The following is a 26,770-nucleotide window of genomic DNA, read 5'->3' as shown; positions in this document are numbered from 1 at the left end:
GGATATCTTCAACCACCAACTTACCATCCTGAGACAAGGCTGAGTATAGCCCACAAAGATCTCCGCCACGGCACAACCCAAGGGGGGGGGGCGCCAACCCAGACAGGATGACCACAACAGTGAATCAACCCACTCAGGTGACGCACCCCCTCCAGGGACGGCATGAGAGAGCCCCAGCAAGCCAGTGACTCAGCCCCTGTAATAGGGTTAGAGGCAGAGAATCCCAGTGGAAAGAGGGGAACCGGCCAGGCAGAGACAGCAAGGGCGGTTCGTTGCTCCAGAGCCTTTCCGTTCACCTTCCCACTCCTGGGCCAGACTACACTCAATCATATGACCCACTGAAGAGATGAGTCTTCAGTAAAGACTTAAAGGTTGAGACCGAGTTTGCGTCTCTGACATGGGTAGGCAGACCGTTCCATAAAAATGGAGCTCTATAGGAGAAAGCCCTGCCTCCAGCTGTTTGCTTAGAAATTCTAGGGACAATTAGGAGGCCTGCGTCTTGTGACCGTAGCGTACGTGTAGGTATGTACGGCAGGACCAAATCAGAGAGATAGGTAGGAGCAAGCCCATGTAATGCTTTGTAGGTTAGCAGTAAAACCTTGAAATCAGCCCTTGCTTTGACAGGAAGCCAGTGTAGAGAGGCTAGCACTGGAGTAATATGATCAAATTTTTTGGTTCTAGTCAGGATTCTAGCAGCCGTATTTAGCACTAACTGAAGTTTATTTAGTGCTTTATCTGGGTAGCCGGAAAATAGAGCATTGCAGTAGTCTAACCTAGAAGTGACAAAAGCATGGATTAATTTTTCTGCATCATTTTTGGACAGAAAGTTTCTGATTTTTGCAATGTTACGTAGATGGAAAAAAGCTGTCCTCGAAATGGTCTTGATATGTTCTTCAAAAGAGAGATCAGGGTCCAGAGCAACGCCGAGGTCCTTCACAGTTTTATTTGAGACGACTGTACAACCATTAAGATTAATTGTCAGATTCAACAGAAGATCTCTTTGTTTCTTGGGACCTAGAACAAGCATCTCTGTTTTGTCCGAGTTTAATAGTAGAAAGTTTGCAGCCATCCACTTCCTTATGTCTGAAACACATGCTTCTAGCGAGGGCAATTTTGGGGCTTCACCATGTTTCATTGAAATGTACAGCTGTGTGTCATCCGCATAGCAGTGAAAGTTTACATTATGTTTTCGAATAACATCCCCAAGAGGTAAAATATATAGTGAAAACAATAGTGGTCCTAAAACGGAACCTTGAGGAACACCGAAATTTACAGTTGATTTGTCAGAGGACAAACCATTCACAGAGACAAACTGATATCTTTCCGACAGATAAGATCTAAACCAGGCCAGAACATGTCCGTGTAGACCAATTTGGGTTTCCAATCTCTCCAAAAGAATGTGGTGATCGATGGTATCAAAAGCAGCACTAAGGTCTAGGAGCACGAGGACAGATGCAGAGCCTCGGTCCGATGCCATTAAAATGTCATTTACCACCTTCACAAGTGCCGTCTCAGTGCTATGATGGGGTCTAAAACCAGACTGAAGCATTTCGTATACATTGTTTGTCTTCAGGAAGGCAGTGAGTTGCTGCGCAACAGCCTTCTCTAAAATTTTTGAGAGGAATGGAAGATTCGATATAGGCCGATAGTTTTTTATATTTTCTGGGTCAAGGTTTGGCTTTTTCAAGAGAGGCTTTATTACTGCCACTTTTAGTGAGTTTGGTACACATCCAGTGGATAGAGAGCCGTTTATTATGTTCAACATAGGAGGGCCAAGCACAGGAAGCAGCTCTTTCAGTAGTTTAGTTGGAATAGGGTCCAGTATGCAGCTTGAAGGTTTAGAGGCCATGATTATTTTCATCATTGTGTCAAGAGATATAGTACTAAAACACTTGAGCGTCTCTCTTGATCCTAGGTCCTGGCAGAGTTGTGCAGACTCAGGACAACTGAGGTTTGGAGGAATACGCAGGTTTAAAGAGGAGTCCGTAATTTGCTTTCTAATAATCATAATCTTTTCCTCAAAGAAGTTCATGAATTTATCACTGCTAAAGTGAAAGTCATCCTCTCTTGGGGAATGCTGCTTTTTAGTTAGCTTTGCGACAGTATTAAAAAGGAATTTCGGATTGTTCTTATTTTCCTCAATTAAGTTAGAAAAATAGGATGATCGAGCAGCAGTAAGGGCTCTACGGTACTGCACGGTACCGTCCTTCCAAGCTAGTCGGAAGACTTCCAGTTTGGTGTGGCGCCATTTCCGTTCCAATTTTCTGGAAGCTTGCTTCAGAGCTCGGGTATTTTCTGTGTACCAGGGAGCTAGTTTCTTATGAGACATTTTTTTTGTTTTTAGGGGTGCAACTGCATCTAGGGTATTGCGCAAGGTTAGATTGAGATCCTCAGTTAGGTGGTTAACTGATTTTTGTCCTCTGGCGTCCTTGGGTAGGCAGAGGGAGTCTGGAAGGGCATCAAGGAATCTTTGTGTTGTCTGTCAATTTATAGCACGACTTTTGATGTTCCTTGGTTGGGGTCTAAGCAGATTATTTGTTGCAATTGCAAACGTAATAAAATGGTGGTCCGATAGTCCAGGATTATGAGGAAAAACATTAAGATCCACCACATTTATTCCATGGGACAAAACTAGGTCCAGCGTATGACTGTGACAGTGAGTGGGTCCAGAGACATGTTGGACAAAACCCACTGAGTCGATGATGGCTCCGAAAGCCTTTTGGAGTGGGTCTGTGGACTTTTCCATGTGAATATTAAAGTCACCAAAGATTAGAATATTATCTGCTATGACTACAAGGTCCGATAGGAATTCAGGGAACTCAGTGAGAAACGCTGTATATGGCCCAGGAGGCCTGTAAACAGTAGCTATAAAAAGTGATTGAGTAGGCTGCATAGATTTCATGACTAGAAGCTCAAAAGACGAAAATGTCATTTTTTTTTTTGTAAATTGAAATTTGCTATCGTAAATGTTAGCAACACCTCCGCCTTTGCGGGATGCACGGGGGATATGGTCACTAGTGTAGCCAGGAGGTGAGGCCTCATTTAAAACAGTAAATTCATCAGGCTTAAGCCATGTTTCAGTCAGGCCAATCACATCAAGATTATGATCAGTGATTAGTTCATTGACTATAATTGCCTTTGAAGTAAGGGATCTAACATTAAGTAGCCCTATTTTGAGATGTGAGGTATCACGATCTCTTTCAGTAATGACAGGAATGGAGGTGGTCTTTATCCTAGTGAGATTGCTAAGGCGAACACCGCCATGTTTAGTTTTGCCCAACCTAGGTCGAGGCACAGACACGGTCTCAATGGTGATAGCTGAGCTGACTACACTGACTGTGCTAATGGCAGACTCCACTATGCTGGCAGGCTGGCTAACAGCCTGCTGCCTGGCCTGCACCCTATTTCATTGTGGAGCTAGAGGAGTTAGAGCCCTGTCTATGTTGGTAGATAAGATGAGAGCACCCCTCCAGCTAGGATGGAGTCCGTCACTCCTCAGCAGGTCAGGCTTGGTCCTGTTTGTGGGTGAGTCCCAGAAAGAGGGCCAATTATCTACAAATTCTAACTTTTGGGAGGGGCAGAAAACAGTTTTCAACCAGCGATTGAGTTGTGAGACTCTGCTGTAGAGCTCATCACTCCCCCTAACTGGGAGGGGGCCAGAGACAATTACTCGATGCCGACACATCTTTCTAGCTGATATGCACGCAGAAGCTATGTTGCGCTTGGTGATTTCTGACTGTTTCATCCTAACATCGTTGGTGCCGACGTGGATAACAATATCTCTATACTCTCTACACTCGCCAGTTTTAGCTTTAGCCAGCACCATCTTCAGATTAGCCTTAACGTCGGTAGCCCTGCCCCCGGGTAAACAGTGTATGATCGCTGGATGATTCGCTTTAAGTCTAATACTGCGGGTAATGGAGTCGCCAATGACTAGAGTTTTCAATTTGTCAGAGCTAATGGTGGGAAGCTTCGGCGTCTCAGACCCCGTAACGGGAGGAGTAGAGACCAGAGAAGAATCGGCCTCTGACTCCGACCCGCTGCTTAATGGGGAAAACCGGTTGAAAGTTTCTGTCGGCTGAATGAGCGACACCGGTTGAGCGTTCCTACAGCATTTCCTTCCAGAAACCGTGAGAAAGTTGTCCGGCTGCGGGGACTGTGCCAGGGGATTTACACTACTATCTGTACTTACTGGTGCCACAGACGCTGTTTCATCCTTTCCTACACTGAAATTACCCTTGCCTAACGATTGCGTCTGAAGCTGGGCTTGCAGCACAGCTATCCTCGCCGTAAGGCGAGTACAGCGGCTGCAATTAGAAGGCATCATGTTAATGTTACTACTTAGCTTCGGCTGTTGGAGGTCCTGACGAATCGTGTCCAGATAAAGCGTCCGGAGTGAAAAAGTTGAGGAAAAAATAAATAAATATATGAACGGTAATTAAAAAGTGAAAACCGTAAAGTTGTCAGGTAGCAAAACAGGTTAGCAACAAAACGCACAGCAACTCGAAAACAAGCCTGCAAGTTGTGACCGGAAATGACGTCACCTGGAGTACTGTAGGGGGTAAACACAGTGATGGAGCACTGTAGTGGTAAACACAGTGATGGAGTACTGTAGGGGGTAAACACAGTAAATGGAGTACTGTAGGGGTAAACACAGTGATGGAGTACTGTAGGGGGTAAACACAGTGATGATTACTGTAGGGGTAAACACAGTGATGCAGTACTGTAGGGGGTAACACAGTGATGGTGTATTGTAGGGGGTAAACACAGTGATGAGTACTGTAGGGGGTAAACACAGTGATGAGTACTGTAGGGGGTAAACACAGTGATGGAGTACTATAGGGGGTAAACACAGTGATGGAGCACTGTAGGGGGTAAACACAGTGATGAGTACTGTAGGGGTAAACACAGTGATGCAGTACTGTAGGGGGTAACACAGTGATGGTGTATTGTAGGTCGGTAAACACAGTGATGAGTACTGTAGGGGGTAAACACAGTGATGGAGTACTGTAGGGGGTAAACACAGTGATGGAGCACTGTAGGGGTAAACACAGTGATGGAGTACTGTAGGGGGTAAACACAGTGATGAGTACTGTAGGGGTAAACACAGTGATGCAGTACTGTAGGGGGTAACACAGTGATGGTGTATTGTAGGGGGTAAACACAGTGATGAGTACTGTATGGGGTAAACACAGTGATGGAGTTCTGTAGGTGTAAACACAGTGATGAGTTCTATAGGGGGTAAACACAGTGAAGAGTTCTGTAGGGGGTAAACACAGTGATGGAGTACTATAGGGGGTAAACACAGTGATGGAGCACTGTAGTGGTAAACACAGTGATGGAGTACTGTAGGGGGTAAACACAGTGATGAGTACTGTAGGGGTAAACACAGTGATGCAGTACTGTAGGGGGTAACACAGTGATGGTGTATTGTAGGGGGTAAACACAGTGATGAGTACTGTAGGGGGTAAACACAGTGATGAGTATTGTATGGGGTAAACACAGTGATTGAGTACTGTAGGGGTAAACACAGTGATGAGTTCTATTGGGGGTAAACACAGTGATGAGTACTGTAGGGGGTAAACACAGTGATAGAGTACTGTAGGGGGTAAACACAGTGATGGAGCACTGTAGTGGTAAACACAGTGATGGAGTACTGTAGGGGGTAAACACAGTAAATGGAGTACTGTAGGGGTAAACACAGTGATGGAGTACTGTAGGGGGTAACACAGTGATGGTGTATTGTAGGGGGTAAACACAGTGATGAGTACTGTAGGGGGTAAACACAGTGATGAGTACTGTATGGGGTAAACACAGTGATGGAGTACTGTAGGGGTAAACACAGTGATGAGTTCTATAGGGGGTAAACACAGTGATGAGTACTGTAGGGGGTAAACACAGTGATGGAGTACTATACGGGGTAAACACAGTGATGGAGCACTGTAGTGGTAAACACAGTGATGGAGTACTGTAGGGGGTAAACACAGTAAATGGAGTACTGTAGGGGTAAACACAGTGATGGAGTACTGTAGGGGGTAAACACATTAAATGGAGTACTGTAGGGGTAAACACAGTGATGGAGTACTGTAGGGGTAAACACAGTGATGGAGCACTGTAGGGGGTAAACACAGTGATGGAGTACTGTAGGGGTAAACACAGTGATGAGTACTGTAGGGGGTAAACACAGTAAATGGAGTACTGTAGTGGTAAACACAGTGATGGAGTACTGTGGGGGTAAACACAATAAATTGAGTACTGTTGGCGGTAACACAGTGATGGAGTACTGTAGGGGGTAAACACAGGGTAGGGTCAGGTAAATATACTGTACCTCCCTATCAATATATGATATATATATGACCTTTTAGGGTAGCAGCACCTGAAGGCCTCTGATCGTGTGTGGAATCATTGCTGCACTATAGAGATAGCGATGCACACACACACACACACACACACACACACACACACACACACACACACACACACACACACACACACACACACACACACACACACACACACACACACACACACACACACTTTAGATTCAGCGGGACAATGAATGACACAAAACACTCGTTTCACAACATGGTATCACTTTGTTTCTTGCACTGGCCTGTTTGTACTAACGCCTGTTTGAAGATCCAAGCCACCACAGAGTTGCTGCTGCTCACTACATGAAAGAGATGAGATTCCTTGGAACATGGAGCAGACTTGCCCACTGTGCCTCTGTCCCCACAACTCCTTCACCCTGCTGTGTCACACTGTGAGACAGCGATGCCGGGTGACAGGCCTGCCTGCCTGAATGTCAACCAGCCGCCAGCCATGGCAGACACAAGAACTGCAGAGCACTCACACACCCAGAGAGCGAGAGAGAGAAATAGGGGGGATGGAGGCAGGGGACAGAGAGCAACAGAAGATGGCACGTCTGTCAACATGTATTCTCTCCTCTCCATGTCTTGAGACGTACTGTTCTGAGCTCTTAATAAACTGACATGATATTTATGTTTAGATGATGACACAGTCCCACTGAAGACTATACTGTTATTGAGATTATATTAGAGCCGGAACTGTTATTGAGACAGCGCTAATATGTTTTTTTAAATAGCTACATCTGCAAGGAAGAAGTTGCTATGGCAGCACGGCAACCAAGCTTGACAAAATTTGTATATTTAGAAAATGTGAAACTAGGCCTCCTGGGTGGCGCAGTGGTCTAAGGCACTGCATCACAGTGCTAGCTGTGCAACCAGAGATCCTGGGTTTGAGTCCAGGCTCTGTCGCAGCCAGCCGTGACTGGGAGGCCAATGGGGCGGCGCACAATTGGCCCAGCATCGTCTAAGTTAGGGAGGGTTTGGCCGGCAGGGATATCCTTGTCTCATCGCGCACTAGCGACTCCTGTGGCGGGCCAGGCGCAGTGCACACTGACCAGGTTGCCAGATGTACGGTGTTTCCTCTGACACATTGTGGCGGCTGGCTTCCGGGTTGGATGGGCATTGTGTCAAGAAGCAGTAAGGCTTGGCTGGGTTGTGTTTCGGAGGACACATAGCTCTCGACCTTTGCCTCTCCCAAGTCCGTATGCGAGTTGCAGCGATGAGACAAGACTGTAACTACTACCAAGGATTTTTATGTTTTTTTAATTAAAAAAATATAAAAATCCTACCCCCTTTTTTCTCCCCAATTTCGTGGTATCCAATAGAAACCAAATAGAAACCAACCATTGAAATGTGTGTAGTCTACAGAATATGTATGTGGAACTGTGTGTGAGTGAAAGATAATAACAGGATATGTGTTTGTGTATATGTGCGTGTGTATATATATGTGTGTGTGTGTGTGTGTGTGTGTGTGTGTGTGTGTGTGTGTGTGTGTGTGTGTGTGTGTGTGTGTGTGTGTGTGTGAGCATCATATCAGGGACTGGGGTAGTGAGAGATCCCGTGTTTGTCAGCTAATTAAAAACATGTGTTAGTGAGATGGGGGTTTAGCGAGCAAGTGTCTCACACACACACACACACACACACACACACACACACACACACACACACACACACACACACACACACACACACACACACACACACACACACACACACACACACACACACACACACACACACACACACACACACTGCAAGGATGATGGGAGTTGATGAGTGTGGTGGCGAGTCTGTCTGGCTGAGCTGCATGGTGACAGAGAGGAGGGATGACAGCAGCTAAACTATGCTAATGAAGACATCAGCTCACTACCTCGGGCAGCTGCCAAAACTCACACATTACTAGTGTTGAACCAAGGCCGCTGACAGCCCAGCCACAAGAAGGCCGAGACACACACACAGAGAACAAACATCATGTGCTGCTTGGAGAGGCAGGCTGAGATAGTGTTGAAGTGAGAGGTCCTCTTGACTATGTCTCACAGCCAGGTACATGTGTGGAGGCAAAGTTGGAGGAAAATGACAGCCTCTCTCTTTGTGTGATGGTTGTATCTAATTTAATTTGTTTCTTGGCTTGTAGTTTTATTCGTTTACTGCGGGAGGTGACTTCAGGTCGCAGCAGTCAAGCACAGTGAGCCACAGCAGCTGGCATCGAAAATCTGAAGAAGAAAAGTTCATTGCACATTTCACTCATCACTGTCCATCATCAACTACTATGGTAATTCTGATGGCTCGTGGATACATGAGGAAAAAAGTGTCACATTTCCTCTCTCTAGAATTTCTGGAAGGGCTAACATGTGATGGTGTTGACTCACAAAGTCAGAAGCTCATGTGGCAAAACATGTTTTACAGAGATGCTTACTTTGCCTCACATGAATAGAGAGTGGGGGGAGAAAGTGGACATACAAACTGACATGTAAAAGAAAAAGCCACACAGAGACACACACACATAGAAGAGAAGGTTGACATGGAGATAAAGCTGTACACAGAGAATAGACAACATTAAGGGAAAAACAAGCATACTAACATGCAGATACTGTAAAGAGGTGGCAGGAGACGTCACAGACATATAGAGATGAATATGAGGAGGAGCACAGATAAAAGCACACAGATACACACAGACATGCTGTACACACACATGTAGGAAGACAGACAGGCATTGTGAGAAGTGACTTGCTGTTTTTACCCATCCACAGTAGGAAAATAATGCACTATAGACATTAGCCACCACTGTCATTTCCTCTCCTCTCCTCTCCTCTCCTCTCCTCTCCTCTCCTCTCCTCTCCTCTCCTCTCCTCTCCTCTCCTCTCCTCTCCTCTCCTCTCCTCTCCTCTCCTCTCCTCTCCTCTCCTCTCCTCTCCTCTCCTCTCCTCTTCTCTTTTTTCCCTCTCTCACAAATGGCGAAGAGCACCAACAGGGTGCAGTGTGGGTAATGACACATTGACTGTGACATTTTTCTCTCTGTCTGTCCCCCTCTTCTCTCATGAGAGAAAAACCATTTAGGGACAAATTGATGGACTGGCAGGTGTAAGTTTAGTCTGTAAGAGGTATTGGATGATGCGTTGATAGATTAGGGTCTGCCGTCACTGAGAATGACTGATCTAATTCTCTGATACGGGTTGGTCTGTATTGGCACTTGTGTTGGGAGATAAAACTGACTGAGCTAATGTTTTTGGGTCCGGATGACATTTTCCCTTCCTCTGATCCCTGAGCTGAAGCAGATGGAAACCTTGTCAAAGCCAACATTGGATACGCCAAACAGCATGCAAACAAACAGAACCAGCTTAACTGCTTCTCTCTCATTGCCATCAAACTAGAATTCAGTCTGGAATCACCACATAGTTCTGCCAAACAGAAAGTCCAGCAGTCCAACTGCCAAAAGTCAGAGCTGGTTGCAGAGTTGTGTTGCCTTGTGTTGTGTTGCCTGAGCCAATGAGAGGCACGTCTTAGTCCCAGTGCATTAGTGGCGTATGTTGCCTCATCAGTTATTCATAAAGATGTAGGATCTTAATTTGATCATCCTGTTGCATGAGAACTTTCCTGCAATTAATTATAAAAGGTTTCTGAAGTTAGTCATTTCCATTTGGAAATTTCAGACTTGATTTTCCCCTACAATAATGTCCATTCATTATAATCCACATAATAATTCACATTTCCCATTGCTGCAGGATTATTTCCATGCAGTTGCAAACTGGCTCAAATTAAGATATGTACTGGTTCTATGTTGCTGTTACTGGTATTTGTTTGATAGGGATGCCCAATAATTTATTAAAGAGACACTGAATAATTCTGCAGGGAACGATAACAGTTATGATAGTGTGTGCGTGTGTGTGAGTGTGTGTGAGTGTGTGTGTGTGTGTGGGGGGGGTTCCCAGAATGCTCTCTAGCAGTCACATACAAGCATTAACAGCATGTTGTTTATGCTGTTAGCCTGTGAGACCAGACTGTGTTTGTCCTTGTAGATTCTGTGTCGTGTGTATACAGAACAGAGACAGCTACAGACTTACTTGTTTAGCAAAGTGGCCGGTGGAGAATAGAATAGAAAACACAAAAAGAAAACCATTAGAAATGTGAACACTGTACTGCAAAGTAGGCAGTAGAAAAGGATAAAGCAGAAGAGACTGCATGACTAGAGAGAAGTAGGAATGGGTGAGGTTTCACATTCATTTTCCTTGTGTTTGTGAAAAGAGAGAGTGCAGCTTATCAAGTTTATCTGGTTTGAGATTTGTTGTTTTATTCATGCAACTCCTGGCATGAACTAAATTGCATACCGCATTTACAATAAGTCTAATTCCATTCCCACGCAGGGCTTTATGAAGTCAGATGGAATTTTGAATTTTTCATTAAAATCCATATTTGTGTTTCTCTCTCAGTGGTCTTCAAAAATGATTACAGAAACCCAACCCAGCAGTCAGGCAGGATGGTAACATGGTAGGCAGGCAGGAAGGCAGGATGGTAGGCAGGCAGGAAGGTAGGATGGTAGGCAGGCAGGAATGCAGGATGGTAGGCAGGCAGGAAGGCAGGATGGTAGGCAGGCAGGAAGGCAGGATGGTAGGCAGGCAGGAAGGCAGGCAGGAAGACAGGATGGTAGGCAGGAAGGCAGGCAGGCAGAAAGGCAGTCTAGCAGGATGGTAGGCAGGCAGGAAGGCAGGATGATAGGCAGGCGGGAAGGCAGGATGTTAGGCAGGCAGGATGGTAGGCAGGCAGGAAGGCAGGATGGTAGGCAGGCAAGAAGGCAGGATGGTAGGCAGGCAGGAAGGTAGAATGTTAGGCAGGCAGGAAGGCAGGATGGTGGGCAGGCAGGAAGGTAGGATAGAAGGCAGGCAGGAAGGCAGGCTAGCAGGATGGTTGGCAGGCAGGAAGGTAGGATGGAAGGCAGGCAGGAAGGCAGGATGGTAGGCAGGCAGGATGGTGGGCAGGCAGGAAGGCAGGATGTTAGGCAGGCAGCATGGTAGGCTGGCAGGAAGGCAGGATGGTAGGCAGGCAGAAAGTCAAGACGATAGGCAGGCAGGATGGTAGGCAGACAGGATGGAAGGCAGGATGGCAGGCAGAATGGCAGGATGGTAGGCAGGCAGGAAGGCAGGATGGTAGGCAGGCAGGAAGGCAGGATGGTAGGCAGGCAGGAAGGCAGGATGGTAGGCAGGCAGGAAGGCAGGATGGAAGGCAGACAGCATGGTAGGCAGGATGGTAGGCAGGCAGGAAGTCAAGACGATAGGCAGGCAGGATGGTAGGCAGACAGGATGGCAGGCAGGCAGGATGGCAGGCAGGATGGCAGCATGGTAGGTAGGCAGGATGGCAGGCAGGAAGGATGGTAGGTATGCAGGATGGCAGGCAGGAAGGCAGGATGGTAGGCAGGCAGGATGGCAGGCAGGCAGGATGGCAGCATGGTAGGTAGGCAGGATGGTAGGCAGGAAGGATGGTAGGTATGCAGGATGGCAGGCAGGAAGGCAGGATGGTAGGCAGGCAGGATGGCAGGCAGGAAGGATGGTAGGTATGCAGGATGGCAGGCAGGAAGGCAGGGTGGTAGGCAGACAGGATGGCAGGCAGGCAGGATGGCAGGCAGGCAGGATGGCAGCATGGTAGGTAGGCAGGATGGCAGGCAGGAAGGATGGTAGGTATGCAGGATGGCAGGCAGGAAGGCAGGATGGTAGGCAGACAGGATGGCAGGCAGGAAGGCAGGATGGTAGGCAGGCAGGATGACAGGCAGGAAGGCAGGATGGTAGGCAGGCAGGATGGCAGGCAGGATGGCAGGATGGTAGGTAGGCAGGATGGCAGGCAGGAAGGATGGTAGGTATGCAGGATGGCAGGCAGGAAGGCAGGATGGTAGGCAGGCAAGAAGGCAGGATGGTAGGCAGGCAGGAAGGTAGAATGTTAGGCAGGCAGGAAGGCAGGATGGTGGGCAGGCAGGAAGGTAGGATAGAAGGCAGGCAGGAAGGCAGGCTAGCAGGATGGTTGGCAGGCAGGAAGGTAGGATGGAAGGCAGGCAGGAAGGCAGGATGGTAGGCAGACAGGATGGCAGGCAGGAAGGCAGGATGGTAGGCAGGCAGGATGACAGGCAGGAAGGCAGGATGGTAGGCAGGCAGGATGGCAGGCAGGATGGCAGGATGGTAGGTAGGCAGGATGGCAGGCAGGAAGGATGGTAGGTATGCAGGATGGCAGGCAGGAAGGCAGGATGGTAGGCAGGCAAGAAGGCAGGATGGTAGGCAGGCAGGAAGGTAGAATGTTAGGCAGGCAGGAAGGCAGGATGGTGGGCAGGCAGGAAGGTAGGATAGAAGGCAGGCAGGAAGGCAGGCTAGCAGGATGGTTGGCAGGCAGGAAGGTAGGATGGAAGGCAGGCAGGAAGGCAGGATGGTAGGCAGGCAGGATGGTGGGCAGGCAGGAAGGCAGGATGTTAGGCAGGCAGCATGGTAGGCTGGCAGGAAGGCAGGATGGTAGGCAGGCAGAAAGTCAAGACGATAGGCAGGCAGGATGGTAGGCAGACAGGATGGAAGGCAGGATGGCAGGCAGAATGGCAGGATGGTAGGCAGGCAGGAAGGCAGGATGGTAGGCAGGCAGGAAGGCAGGATGGTAGGCAGGCAGGAAGGCAGGATGGTAGGCAGGCAGGAAGGCAGGATGGAAGGCAGACAGCATGGTAGGCAGGATGGTAGGCAGGCAGGAAGTCAAGACGATAGGCAGGCAGGATGGTAGGCAGACAGGATGGCAGGCAGGCAGGATGGCAGGCAGGATGGCAGCATGGTAGGTAGGCAGGATGGCAGGCAGGAAGGATGGTAGGTATGCAGGATGGCAGGCAGGAAGGCAGGATGGTAGGCAGGCAGGATGGCAGGCAGGCAGGATGGCAGCATGGTAGGTAGGCAGGATGGTAGGCAGGAAGGATGGTAGGTATGCAGGATGGCAGGCAGGAAGGCAGGATGGTAGGCAGGCAGGATGGCAGGCAGGAAGGATGGTAGGTATGCAGGATGGCAGGCAGGAAGGCAGGATGGTAGGCAGACAGGATGGCAGGCAGGCAGGATGGCAGGCAGGCAGGATGGCAGCATGGTAGGTAGGCAGGATGGCAGGCAGGAAGGATGGTAGGTATGCAGGATGGCAGGCAGGAAGGCAGGATGGTAGGCAGGCAGGATGACAGGCAGGAAGGCAGGATGGTAGGCAGGCAGGATGGCAGGCAGGATGGCAGGATGGTAGGTAGGCAGGATGGCAGGCAGGAAGGATGGTAGGTATGCAGGATGGCAGGCAGGAAGGCAGGATGGTAGGCAGGCAGGATGGCAGGCAGGAAGGCAGGATGGTAGGCAGGCAGGATGGTAGGCAGGAAGGCAGGATGGTAGGCAGGCAGGATGGCAGGCAGGAAGGCAGGATGGTAGGCAGGCAGGATGGCAGGCAGGAAGGCAGGATGGTAGGCAGGCAGGATGGCAGGCAGGAAGGCAGGATGGTAGGCAGGCAGGATGGCAGGCAGGAAGGCAGGACTGCAGGCGGGAAGGATGGTCAGCGGACAGGATGGCAGGCAGGCAAGATGGCAAGATGGCAGGCAGGCAGCATGGCAGGCAGGCAGCATGGCAGGCAGGCAGGCAGGATGGCAGGCATGATAGCAGGCACACAAGCTAGCCTTCAGGCAGTGATGCAACAGCAAAGATGAGGAACTGAATGTTTCCTGTCTTTTCACAAACAGTGGGATGTCACAAGACAGGAAATACTATACATTTACTATAATTTACTCTGACAAGTGTATGTTAATGAGTCAATACCAGCTAACTTCAGTATTTAATACAATAGCCCTTCGCTACATTCAACTTGTTTTTTAACAAAAACTTTTTTTGTATCTTTGTTTAACTAGGCAAGTCTTGCTCCAATAAAATATCCTATTTAGCTCCATTGATGGACAGAGTTCCTTAGAGCTCCCCTGTCAGTGAAGAGTACAGACTATTACTTCCTATTGCACCATTTAGTATGTTTTTGTTTTGGGCTTTTCAGCTTCCTCCAGCAGCAGGCAGTGTCTCAGGGGATCAACGTCAGGACTGAGAGAGAGAGAGAGAGACTGACAGACTGTACAGTCCTGAGTGTAGTCTGTGTGTTAGATAGATGGATTCCAGAAAGTTAAAGAGCGAGATGCAGAAGAAGTAATGAGAGAGAGAAGCTGAGCGAGAGACGGAGAGAGGCAGGGAATCACCGAACATAAACAGGCTATAGATCAAGGCAGTCGCTCAAACCTAACTCCTACATTTAATGCTGCACGCTACTCAAACTACTACTATTTGGTGTTGCTTGAAAGTGTGTGTGTGTTTGTGTGCATCCCAAATGCTCTTTATTTCCTTCCCAAATGCAGGATTTTTATAGTGGTGATACGTGTGCACGTGGTACGTCCAACAGCAGGACCAGCTAACTTGTCCACTTTAGCTAGCTGGTTAACACTATACGTTTATACAGTCAAGTTTAACAATAAAAATAATTGTTTTTTAATCTATTTTTTGATTAATAATTTCTGTTGCATGTAAATGCATTGTCGATTAATTGGAGGCGTTTTGTCTGTTTCCTCGAATTGATAGAGTCTAGTAATTGCTTTGGCCTGGTATGTTTTTATGTCAACCAAGAGTATTATTTTTGCAAGATAATAATTTCTTCATATTTTTTCTACATTTGTATATTCATTTGTATATTATGTAAATACAACTGGATCCAATTTTAATCTGCACTGTTAAATAAATACAACCAATTTGCACCTGATATACTGATTCATCTCCTTCCACACAGGAACAAATTAATAGTTTGATCAGCCCTGACACAGGATTCTGGATGAACACACACAGACACACACACACACACACACACACACACACACACACACACACACACACACACACACACACACACACACACACACACACACACACACACACACACACACACACACACACACACACACACACACACACACAATGACACGCGATTGACTGACGAACTCTGAAAAACGGTTTGTGCATTGTTTGCACTGTCAGCGCTGCCATAGCAACGCGAGTGGGCAGAAGTGTTGAAAGGGAGAGTTAAGAGTGTTTTTCTTTTGAAGAATCTCCCCTTGGTATTCTACTGCGCTGTGGACCGATGGGGGATTTAACAAGATCCAGACACACAAACCTACTGTAGAGCCAAAACATGTATCTGTAGGTTGAAGATTGTGTGTTCAATTTAAGCAATAAGGCCAGAGGAGGTGTGGTATATGGCCAATATACCACGGCTAAGGGCTTTTCTTACGCACAACACAACGTGGAGTGCCTGGACACAGCCCTTAGCCGTGGAATATTGGCAATTTTTCACTAAACCCTGAAGTGTCTTATTGCTATTATGAACTGGTTACCAATGTAATTACAGCAGTAAAAATACGTTTTGTCATACCCCTGGTACACGGTTTGATTTACAGCTGTCAGCCAATCAGCATTCAGGGCTCGAACCACCCAGTTTATAATGTACATTCTCACCTCTCAACACTTGACAATCTATTCACAGCTTCTTATCATACATTTCAGCTCTACATTGTCACATCTTTTAATAGGCTGTACACCGTACTGTTTCCCCTTACACTGTGACCCCGGTGTTTTTTACAGACTGTCCACAGCTGGTACACCCTCGGTTGATTTGCCAGGAGCATCTCTTGTAATGCAGGAACGAGCCTGTTGTCCGAGTCCTTTTGCTTGAGCAGTAAGTGATGGAGTCTATTCTCTCCCAAACTCCCCCACAGATGGGCTGTGTTAAACATTGATAGGCTGAATGCAGAGAGGAGAAAGAGAGAGAAAGAAATAGAGAGCGAGATGAAGGTAGAAAGGAGAGCAGTCCCATGCTGACACTCTTCCTCTGTAGGCAATGTTCAGTACCGCCGGCATTCCATTGTGCAGGAGCAACATCTGCTAGAAGACTCAGCACTCTCTGAAACACAGAGACACACACACAGCATCCCTCTCAGGGTGGTACATACAATACCACGAGCAATGTGTAGACATCTCTCAGGTTTAGAGCAAAATATTTTTAATATGCTCCTAGCACCATGTTCCTAATATAATATATATTATAAAGTGATTGGTTTACTCACATATAAATCATAATAGTAGAATAGTGTTACTATTACAAACTATTATAAATGAATATAAAGACTGATTACAGTAAAGCAACTCTCTGTGCCACCGCACACAGTTTCCACTAGAGTGAGCTGTTTCACTGAGAACCAGCGTATACATAACTAGGCAGCCATAACCACAACTTTTGTCATGTCTCGCATACATGCACAGCCCACTTCCCAATGGCCAAGGCACAGCAGAGATGGAACATTCACTGATGAAAAGCTTGTGATAATGTATACTTGGTAATACACCACTGTGCGTGTGTGAAGGTTTCCGTTCTCTTCGCAGTGCGACTGCTCTGACCTACATAGATGACATTCAGACCGCAGGACCAGAGATGACTGGGCCTTTCAGAGCTCAGCAGAACTCAGCAGGACCACAGATGCTTCCTCTTTACAGGGTAGAGATGCAATTACTTCCTGTTTAACGGGCAGTCAATATGTTTCACATATGACAAGGAGAATGGTGACATAAACCACCACATTCACATCCACACGAGACAAAGAGGTAGTTTTCCACACAGTCCCATGCTGACAGAGTTAGAAAGCCAAGAAGATCAATCGTGTCATAATACTCTATTTATTACAAACCAGATAATACACCAGCAACTTTACAAATGATACATGTCTGAGAGCAGCGCTTTATTCATCTCTTCATATAAAATGTTTGTGATACCATAAAGTCTTTCTCAGAGTTCTTTCAGAAGTGTTTCAAAAGTCTCGTAAGCAGAGTCCCAACTCAAACAAGTTAAGAAATAAAACTGATTCATTCTTGAGGCAAAACGTTACAAATGAGTACAGAACATGGCAGAATATCTTTCAACAATTCACAAATATAATATTTGTGAAAAACTCATTCATACAAACAATGATCAGACATGATCCTTTGAGTTTTGAGTCATCAGAGAATACTGATGTAAAACTACATTTGAAAAAAGTTGTCTCAAAGTTAAAGCAGTGCCAATGTACATTTCAAGTTGTAGAAAATGTGTGCAGGCAGGAACCACATTAACATAAAAATAAGCTAATTCTGCCCTCTCCCCCTATCTCCTTTCCTGTTCTCTCACGTATCCCCCTTCCCACTCTTATCATCCCTCCCCATCCCACATCCTCTCCTTTTCTCTCCCCATGTCTTCTCCTCACTGATGTACTCTTCCTCTCATCTACGCATCCTCTCTCTGTTTCACTTCTCTCCTCTCCCCTGTGCTCAGTCTTCTGGGCGTGGATTCAGTGGGTCAATCTCCAGCCACAGAGATTTGGCCTGTTTCTTGTATCCAGCTGAGCCCTGCCGCTTCAGCTTGATTGACAGCACCACGACAAGAATCGCCAGGATACAGACAAGAGGGATGAAGATGCCTAGAACTGATTCAGTAACGAATCCTCGTTCAGACAGCAACTCAGACACATATTCTGGAGAAGGAGAGAACAGAAGAAGGTGAGAAATAAAGACAACACATTCTGATTCAGTTGTATTTATACAGTCTGATGTCATGGACTCATAAGTGATGACATCATACCTATTGGTTGTCGTACAGTGAGGTTGGTTGTTCCTGATTCGTTGGTGGCGCTTAATTCCCAGTTGCTATGAATGAGCTTGTACTGGTCCACTTGACACTGGTAGACTCCACTGTCACCCTGAAGAGCTCTCTGCAGACCCAGCAGAAAGGTACCATGGGTGGGCCTGGAGAAGATCAGCCTCCCCTTCTGGTCCTGGAGCCCTTGGTTGTCCTGGTCCTCAGGGTACTTCAGGACACCATCATGGCCCAGAATCACTAGAGGAACCCTGAGAGAGGAGGAGGAGCCACGCCTCATGTAGAACCAGGTGAGAGAGTAGAGAGAGGCGGGGTCACCTGAGGTCATGGCACAGGTCAACTCTGCCCCCTCCCCCTCTTTGACCTCCATCTCCAGATCTGTCTGGTTAACACTGAGGTCAGTCACTGGGACAGAGAGAGAGACAGAAAGAGAGAGAGGCGGGGTCAGATATTTGTACATTGTTACAACACTGTATATGTACATAATATGACATTTGTAATGTCTTTATTCTTTTGGAACTTCTGTGAGTGTAATGTTTACTGTTCATTTGCATTGTTTATTTCACTTTTGTATATTATCTACTTCACTTGCTTTGGCAATGTTAACATGTTTCCCATGCCAAGAAAGCCCCTTGAATTGAATTGAAGAGAAAGTCAGAGAAACTGCAAATCAGCACAACAAGATACTCTATAGATGTGATATACATTGTAGATCCATGTCCTTCTACCAATGCAGCATTGCCTTGCTTTGTTATCAAGGTAACTCGGTTTTGACTTGATTGAATTCAGCTTTTGTCCGATTTGACTTTTTGTAGCAGTTAGGAGAATTTACGCTGCAGGTTAGGAGAATTCGAGCAGCAGGTTAGGAAAACTGGGTTAAGGTTAGGAAGAGTGTTAGGGTTAGCTAAACTGCAAAAAAAAAAAAATCCCTTCTAGCCATGACCGGATAACACACCTGTCTGGAGTACACGGAGTTCCATGGCTGCAGAAGAGGGCAGGAGCTTGTACCATCGACCAAGAGGATCCTGTAGCCACTCCTCCACTACGCAGTAGTACATCCCACTATCCCAGCTACGTGCCCGTCGAATGGTCAGCTCGAAGCGTTGACCCTCATGTCTCCTCATGCTGATTCGCTGTTCACCACCTAATCCCGCACCTTGGCCTACCGTTACCACGGCGTCATGGTATGAGTGAAGGATGGTCTGGTTCCCCTCCCCCTTCTTCTGAGCCAACCAGATGACAGCGAAGAGGGAGGAGTTAGCGGTTGGCTTGACGATGGAGCATTCCATCTGTATGTCTGTGTTGACACTCTGATCCAGAGGGGAGGGACTAGAGGACAAGGTGAGTACACTCTCTGGGAGAGGGAGATAGAGGGAGAGTCCACACAGTCAGACAATCATAGACAAAAACACAGTGTACATGTTCACACAGACACATAGATGAGTTGAGCTGGAAATCAGATGACTACCATCATCATAATCATCATACTTACCTATTGGTTTTACTGTGAGGTCAGCTGTGCCTGATTGGTCTGAAGCAGTCTGTTCCCAGATGCCCTCTTGATTGAGCTTGTACTGGTCCACTTGGCACTGGTAGACTCCACTGTCACCCTGAAGAGCTCTCTGCAGACCCAGCAGAAAGGTACCATGAGTGGGCCTGGAGAAGATCAGCCTCCCCTTCTGGTCCTGGAGCCACTTGTAACCTGGGTACTTCAGTAAGCCGTCACGGCCCAGAATTACAAGAGGAACTCTGGAAGAGTTGGAGGAGCCACGCTTCAAGTAGAACCAGGTGAGGGCGTAGAGTGAGGCGGGGTCAGTAGCACCAGAGGTCAAAGTGCAAGTTAGCTCCACTCCCTCCCCCTCTCTGACCTCTGTCTCCTGTTTTGTCTTATCCACACTGAGGTCACCCACTGGGAGAGAGAGAGAGAGAGAGAGAGAGAGAGAGAGAGAGAGAGAGAGAGAGGGGGGGGGGGGGGGGGGAAGAAAGGAAGAATGAGAGAGGAAGCAGGGAGAGGGGGAGGGGGAGAAAGAAAGAAAGAAAGAAAGAAAGAAAGAAAGAAAGAAAGAAAGAAAGAAAGAAAGAAAGAAAGAAAGAAAGAAAGAAAGAAAGAAAGAAAGAAAGAAAGAAAGAAAGAATGAGAGAGAAAGCAGGGAAAGGACCGTAAACAATCATTCAATAAAAACATTTGGGCAAACAGGCCAATTCAGCAAATCAGTACAGTACAAATCAGTACCGTACAAATCAGTACCGTACAAATCAGTACAGTACAAATCAGTACCGTACAAATCAGTACCGTCCAAATCAGTACCGTACAAATCAGTACAAATCAGTACAGTACAAATCAGTACAGTACAAATCAGTACAGTTCAGGTCCATATCCTAACCTGCAGTAATCGGAGTAACTCACCTGTCTCTTTTAGGCGGAGTTCCATGGCTGCAGAAGAGGGCGGGAGCTTGTACCATTGGCCGTGAGGATCCTGTAGCCACTCCTCCACCACGCAGTAGTACATCCCATTGTCCCAGCTACGGGCCTGTCGAATGGTCAGCTCAAAGCTCCACCCCTCACGTCTTCTCATGCTGATTCGCTGTTCTGTGCCTAATCCCAGCCCTAGAGTTATCACAGCATCACGGTCTGAGCTGAGGACCGTCTTGTTCCCCTCCCCGTTCTTCTGGGCCAACCAGCTGACACCGAAGCGGGATGAGTTAGAGGTTGCTTTGGCTACGGAGCATTCCATCTGTATGTCTGTGTTGACACTCTTATCCAGAGGGGAGGAGCTAGAGGACAAGGTGAGTACACTCTCTGGAAGAGGGAGAGAGAGAAAGACAGATAAATGAAGAAAGCGTGATGGAGGCTGAGACCCTAACTCTAACCCCAGGTTGACCTGTTGACCTGACCTACTTGGAGTCTGGACCAGCACACCCAGAGCGTTGGAGTTCTGTGGCTTCCTGTGTCTCCCTTGCAGGAACACTGAGATCACACACTGGTAGCGCCCAGCCTCCTTGTGGCTCGCTTTGATGATGCGGAGGTAGTAACGCACTTCCTTCTTCCCGGTGGTCGCCCTCAAATGGTAGTTGCTCTGGTCGCCACTCCACGTGATGTCACCAGTGTACGACAGGGTCAGGATGTTGTCTGGGGCAGACTGCCCCTCACGCTGCAGGCTCCACGTTACAGTAACCGGGAGGGAGGGCCCTTGAACCCGACACACCAGCTCCACCTCACCCCCCACTGTCACCTGGACACCACGACTACTCAGGTACACACTCAGCAGAGACTCTGCAAGGACAATGATGAGATATCACTGATGACAATGATGAGATACCACTGAGATGACAATGATGAGATATCACTGATGACAACTATCAGGCCTCTTAGGGCCAAACTCTAACAGTGGCTGTGAGGATAAGGAGAACATGGTCATCTGCAAAAATATTGAATCAATCTATCTGATGTGAGAGATCAGTCATCAAGTATAAAGTTATTGATCTCTACATAGATAATGTGGGAGCTGAAAGCCTACCTCATGCTTCTTGCTCAGTTGATCTTTACCAACACTGTCTCCAGTAACTTTCAAGACTAAATATTTAGTTTGAATTTTTATGTTATGTTTGTCAACTTTGAATCTCTCCCTCTCCCTTTCCCATATAGCCGCAGGAAGTAGTTTAGGGGTGAGGGTGGAGGTTTTCTGTTTTGCCCTCATTACATATAGGTCTGTTAATACAGGACTAGTAGGCCCAGCGCACATTTGTTTTTTATTCTGGGTTTTTTCGGTGGTGCTGTAGCACCCTCAACAACCCTACTTCCCATGGCTATGACCTCTCTCTCTCATCCCGGCCGGCCAAACCACTAACCCGGACGACGCTGGGTCAATTGTGAGCCGCTTCATGGGTCTTCCGGTCGTGGCCGGCTGCGACATAGCCTTGGATTGAACCCGGGCCTATAGTGACGCCTCTAGCACCACGATGCAGAAAGTGCTCTTACCCACATGATGAACCTCTACGCTGCAGTCCTGTGATTGGCTGTGAGTTTTCTTGCCGTTGCCGTTGGCTTCCGTGGTCCACTCAGAGACGGTGCACTGATAGGCTCCTGCGTCAGAGGGCGTGACCTCACCCAGCTCTAGGGTGAATATGTCTGCCATGGGACGCATTGTACGAACATTACGCTTCCCAAACTCTGCCCCCAGTTCCATCACACCCACACGGCTCAGGCTGATGACATCACTGAAGGGGCCTGTTGCCATTGAGGCTGATCTGTGTTGCCAGGTGATAGAGAGCTGACCCTTGACCACGCTCACTCTACAGGTGAGTTGTAGCGCATCCCCTTCGTCAACACTCACCTGTTGGGTATCCATGGCAACAGCCAAACCACTTTCTGAGAACAGACAAAAAGAGTGTGTGATCAGTGTGTGATAAGTGTGTGTGTGTGTGATAAGTGTGTGTGTGATGAGTGCGTGTGTGTGTGATAAGTGTGTGTGTGATGAGTGTGTGTGTGTGTGATAAGTGTGTGTGTGATGAGTGTGTGTGTGATAAGTGTGTGTGTGATGAGTGTGTGTGTGTGTGATGAGTGTGTGTGTGATGAGTGTGTGTGTGTGTTGTACATATGTAATAACTGTAAGAAATGCTTTCAGAGCCAGGTCAATGCACAAACTGAACTTATTGAGGATCTCAACCCCTGTTGTTGCTTGGTGTAGCAACCACATGGAAAGCTGATGAAACACCTACAATTTTGCTCTGGCTCTGACTCAGTGCTTGATGACTCATCTTAATGACCCAGCTGCTCTTTCTTCATCTGACAATGTTTTCTCTCATAGTCCGACAGCATCTGGTCGTCGCGGTGGTGGTACAGGTCTACTCATTTCTCTCACCTCTCTCACCTGTCCATCTCCTCATTTGAATTCCATGCTGTCACTGTCACTTGTCCACTCAAGCTTAACATTATTGTCATCTATAGCCCACCAAGTGCCATTGGAGAGCTCCTCAATGAGCTTGACACCTTGATAAGCTAATGTCCTGACGATGGCTCACTGATCTTTGTACTTGGAGACTTCAACCTCCCGACATCTGCCTTCGATTCATTTATTTCCGACTCTCTCTTTCCCCTCCTTGCCTCTTTTGACCTCACCCTTTCCCAGTCCCCTCCAACTCACAGGGCAGGCAATACTAGAGTCTGCTCGCCTACTAATCTCACTGCAACTCCCCTCCAGGTCTCTGATCACAGAGCGTCGGCTAAATGACTCAAATGTAAGCGTAAAAATTTTGCTCTGACTTGGATTGGCTTCTTACTTGCTTACACACCTGTAGCCTTGCTTCTGATTGGCTTGGTGTCAGATCACTCACCTGTAGCTGTGATGGTGATAGTCTCTGTGGTGGAGTCCTGGGTGGATCCCTGTGTGAAGACCCCGTTCCCATCCCTCTCCTCTGGCCAGGCCCTGCAGTGGTACACTCCCTGGTCCTGAGTTCTGACAGGTCGCAGGGTGAGCAGGTGTGTCTTCTCCTTCGTTCGCACAGCTCTCAGCTCACCCCCTCTCTCTCGCCCCCCATACTCCGGCCCCACAGACAGGACCCCCGTGGGCCCAATATGGGCCAGCTCCTGGTTGTCCTTGACCCAGGCCACTGAGAATAACTGACCCACCGGGCCCTGTGTGTTCACAATGCACTGCAAGGATAGCCCCTCCCCCTCTTGAAGGTGTGTTTTGTGCACGGTCATACTCACCACCATAGAACTAGAGCCCTGGTCTGGAGCCACCACTGAGAGAAAGACAAGAAATAACTCACAATAATCTCTTAGACATACAGTAAACTCAGCCCTCATAATCACCTCTGAGACACAGGAAACCCCATCTCAGCATTTACTTACAGGAAATAAGACAAAAGAGTGAATGGGCATAAGTCCTCTTAAGCCATAAGTCCTCATAACCCAGAACAATCACCCAAATATTTGATGGCTGTGTGAACCCAATTTGGGCTAAGGCTAAGGATGGGAAGCAAAAAAACACTAAGGTGTTTCTCACCTATGGCTTTGACCTCCAAAGTGGTTGGCTGTGTGTCTTTTTGGGCGATTGGGTACCAACTCCGGTCTGGGTCTTGGATCCACTCCTGGGCCTGGCAGGAGATCCTCCCTGCATCGGACAGCTCAATCCTTGCCATCTTCAGCCTGTAGGTGGCCTCCTCCAGCTTGTCCAAAACAATGAACCCTGCCTGGTATCGACCCTCAAACCGCTGACCCGGACTCACCTTCAAATCACGGTCCAGGGAGATGATGGGGTGGGGTGAGGCTTCCCTGTCTCCATGGTGATACCAGGTGATGGACAGGTGGGTGTGCTGGAAGGTGTTGCTGGAGGCGAGACATTGCAGGGTTAGGTCGTCACCCTCTGATAGGCTAAAGGAGGCGGGGCCAGTGGAGGAGGCGGTCAGAGTGTCCCCAATCACTATGGAAACAGGATTTGAGGGATGGACATCAACACTACAGTATGGTTGACTGATACAGTATATCTGGTAGACAAATCACTACGTGATAAGTCCAGAGTTATTTCAAATAATGGCAACCACAGAAGGCATTGTCATTTAGGCAAAATTAGATGAATAAGTAAGAAAAAAAACATTACCCTTCAATGTGGTCTTTGCGTTGTATGTCCCGTCATATACAGCTTCTGAGTTTGGGGTATGGCACTCATACTCTCCCTCGTCCCCATCCTCCAGACTCTTCACGTGGAAAAGGACCGAGGTCACTGACAGGCGCTCCAGAGTGATGACACCCCTCCTGACGCGGTCACCGTACACCGCCACGGCATAGTTTGTGTCATCTGTGCTGATGATCTGGATCTCCTGGGTGTTTTTTGGGGGCTTGTAGACTGAGAATCTGAAGTCCTGCTGGGCCGACGGGTTAGAGAAGCCACTCACGTTGCAGGAGATGGATATAGAGTAGCCAATCACACGATGCAGAGGGCCAGACTGCACCTCCACAAGCACCCTGGCCCCGCCTAGATGGAGAACATCAGTAAATACAGGAAGATGATATTCTCAGACTAACTTAAAGAGAATTATATCTAGCTTCAAATATGACCTCTCTTTTTTAGAATGATTGCAGTCTGCACTGTCTGCCTCTCATCAACAAACTATAAATAATGCATTCATATCGCAACTGTCATGTGACAATTGTAATGGCTTGAAAACAGCCACAGCTCCATCTCTTAGACTAACACCTGCTGTGGGGAGGTTTGATTGTGCTGCTAATCAAAAGGTGTAATTACTGCTGTTACATTGCAATTTGGAATAAATCATTTTCAATCGTCAGGGTTTGTGTTAGTTTAATTGTTTTCATAGAGCTTGTTTGATCAAATCAAAAACATTGTGACTCATTCCAAGTAGACATTTTCTGTCACGCAAACGCTATTTCATAACATTTCATCAGTAGACCAACTATGAAGTGAGGAGATTTTAGAAACACTGATATAGAACTGTGGCCATTTCAACAGTCCACCCCCATCATCTGACCCAAGGACTCTAAAATGCAACTCAATACTTTGGACTTTGCTGATAATTAACAGGTCAAAGAGAACCGAGAATTTGCACAACCTTTTGTGCCTTTTATGCAGATCATTTTTTCACCCAGCAAATGAATAGAGGAAACTGTATCACATTTTATATATAACATTACAATGTTCTTAAATGTGTGTAGTGTTGGGTAGGACTGGAGGTGTGTGTGTGGTGGCCTGAAGATCCTCTTACCCCATTGGATGAGTCCACTCAGGAAGAACAGGATACTGGTAATGTACGGCTGGAGACACCCCATCCTGCCCCTAACTGACTGACACGCTAGGCCAAACTGCACACCAAACACAAGGCTGTATCAACTACACACCAGTTTCAGTTATCTGCTCTCAGACACCTCCGGTCTGTCTGTCTGTGTATCTGTCTGTGGTAATATGTGTGGTGTTATGATCTTTTATTGAATACTTTCTGCAGACAGACTAGGAGGAAGTAGGAGCTGTGGTTTCTTGGCAACTGAAAAAAAAACACATAGTGTCTGTGTGTGTGTGATTGCATATGTGTGTGCATGTGTGTGCGTGTGTGTGCCTCAGTGTGCGTGCGCGTGTGTACATGATGTGCATGTAGAGTACCAGTCAAAAGTTTGGACATACCTACTCATTCCAGGGTTTTTCTTTATTTTTACTATTTTCTACATTGTAAAATAATAGTGAATGCATCAAAACGTTATATTTAAGATTCTTCAAAGTAACCACCCTTTGCCATGATGACACTCTAGGCATTCTCTCAACCAGCTTCATGAGGTGGTCACCTGGAATACATTTCAATTCATTTTCACCCAGCAAATTAATACATGAAACTGTATTGGGGCGGCAGGTAGCCTAGTGGTTAGAGTGTTAGGCCAGTAACCGAAAGGTTGCTAGATCGAATCCCTGAGCTGACAAGGTAAAAATCTGTTGTTCTGCAGTTAACACACTGTTCCTAGGCTGTCATTGTAAATATGAATTTTTTGATAAATGACTTACCTAGTTAAATAAAAGTATTTTACATATAACATTAGAATGTTCTTAAACGTGTGAATTCTTCTTCTTCATTTTGCCAACCAACAGTCACCCCCAGTGAAGACATCAAAACTTTATGTTTGAGATTCTTCAAAGTAGCCATCCTTTAGCTTGATGACATCTTTGCACACTCTTGCACTCTCTTGGCATTTGAAAATGTTAAAAGTGAATTTC

The 26,770-nt window shown here is 47.1% G+C and overlaps 2 protein-coding genes across 2 annotated transcripts in view; both read right to left on the bottom strand.

Annotated features, from left to right (window-relative positions):
• Nucleotides 1-6,402: 6,402 nt before the first annotated feature.
• Nucleotides 6,403-26,770, bottom strand: part of LOC116356457 (keratin-associated protein 10-4-like) — a 30,642-nt gene continuing 10,274 nt past the window's right edge. The window contains exons 3-4 of the mRNA XM_031802201.1: nucleotides 15,194-15,361; nucleotides 6,403-6,536 (exon numbers count right to left, since the gene is read on the bottom strand). Of these exons, the coding sequence (XP_031658061.1) occupies nucleotides 6,403-6,536; nucleotides 15,194-15,361 (302 nt within the window). The remainder of the gene's footprint in view (nucleotides 6,537-15,193; nucleotides 15,362-26,770) is intronic.
• LOC109869550 (immunoglobulin superfamily member 3) lies at nucleotides 17,080-25,975 on the bottom strand. Its single transcript, XM_020459771.2, has 11 exons — nucleotides 25,776-25,975; nucleotides 24,653-25,027; nucleotides 24,059-24,475; nucleotides 23,385-23,795; nucleotides 22,030-22,419; nucleotides 20,950-21,324; nucleotides 20,458-20,850; nucleotides 19,543-19,959; nucleotides 19,006-19,404; nucleotides 18,036-18,455; nucleotides 17,080-17,928 (listed from the first exon to the last, which is right to left on the bottom strand). Exons 1-11 carry the CDS (start codon nucleotides 25,837-25,839, stop codon nucleotides 17,726-17,728), a joined length of 3,864 nt encoding a protein of 1,287 aa, XP_020315360.2. The 5' UTR covers nucleotides 25,840-25,975; the 3' UTR covers nucleotides 17,080-17,725.

The sequence above is a fragment of the Oncorhynchus kisutch genome, linkage group LG2 (assembly GCF_002021735.2).
Source record: "Oncorhynchus kisutch isolate 150728-3 linkage group LG2, Okis_V2, whole genome shotgun sequence".
In the NCBI taxonomy this organism is placed as follows: domain Eukaryota; kingdom Metazoa; phylum Chordata; class Actinopteri; order Salmoniformes; family Salmonidae; genus Oncorhynchus; species Oncorhynchus kisutch.
This window is presented reverse-complemented; position numbering and strand designations above follow the sequence as displayed.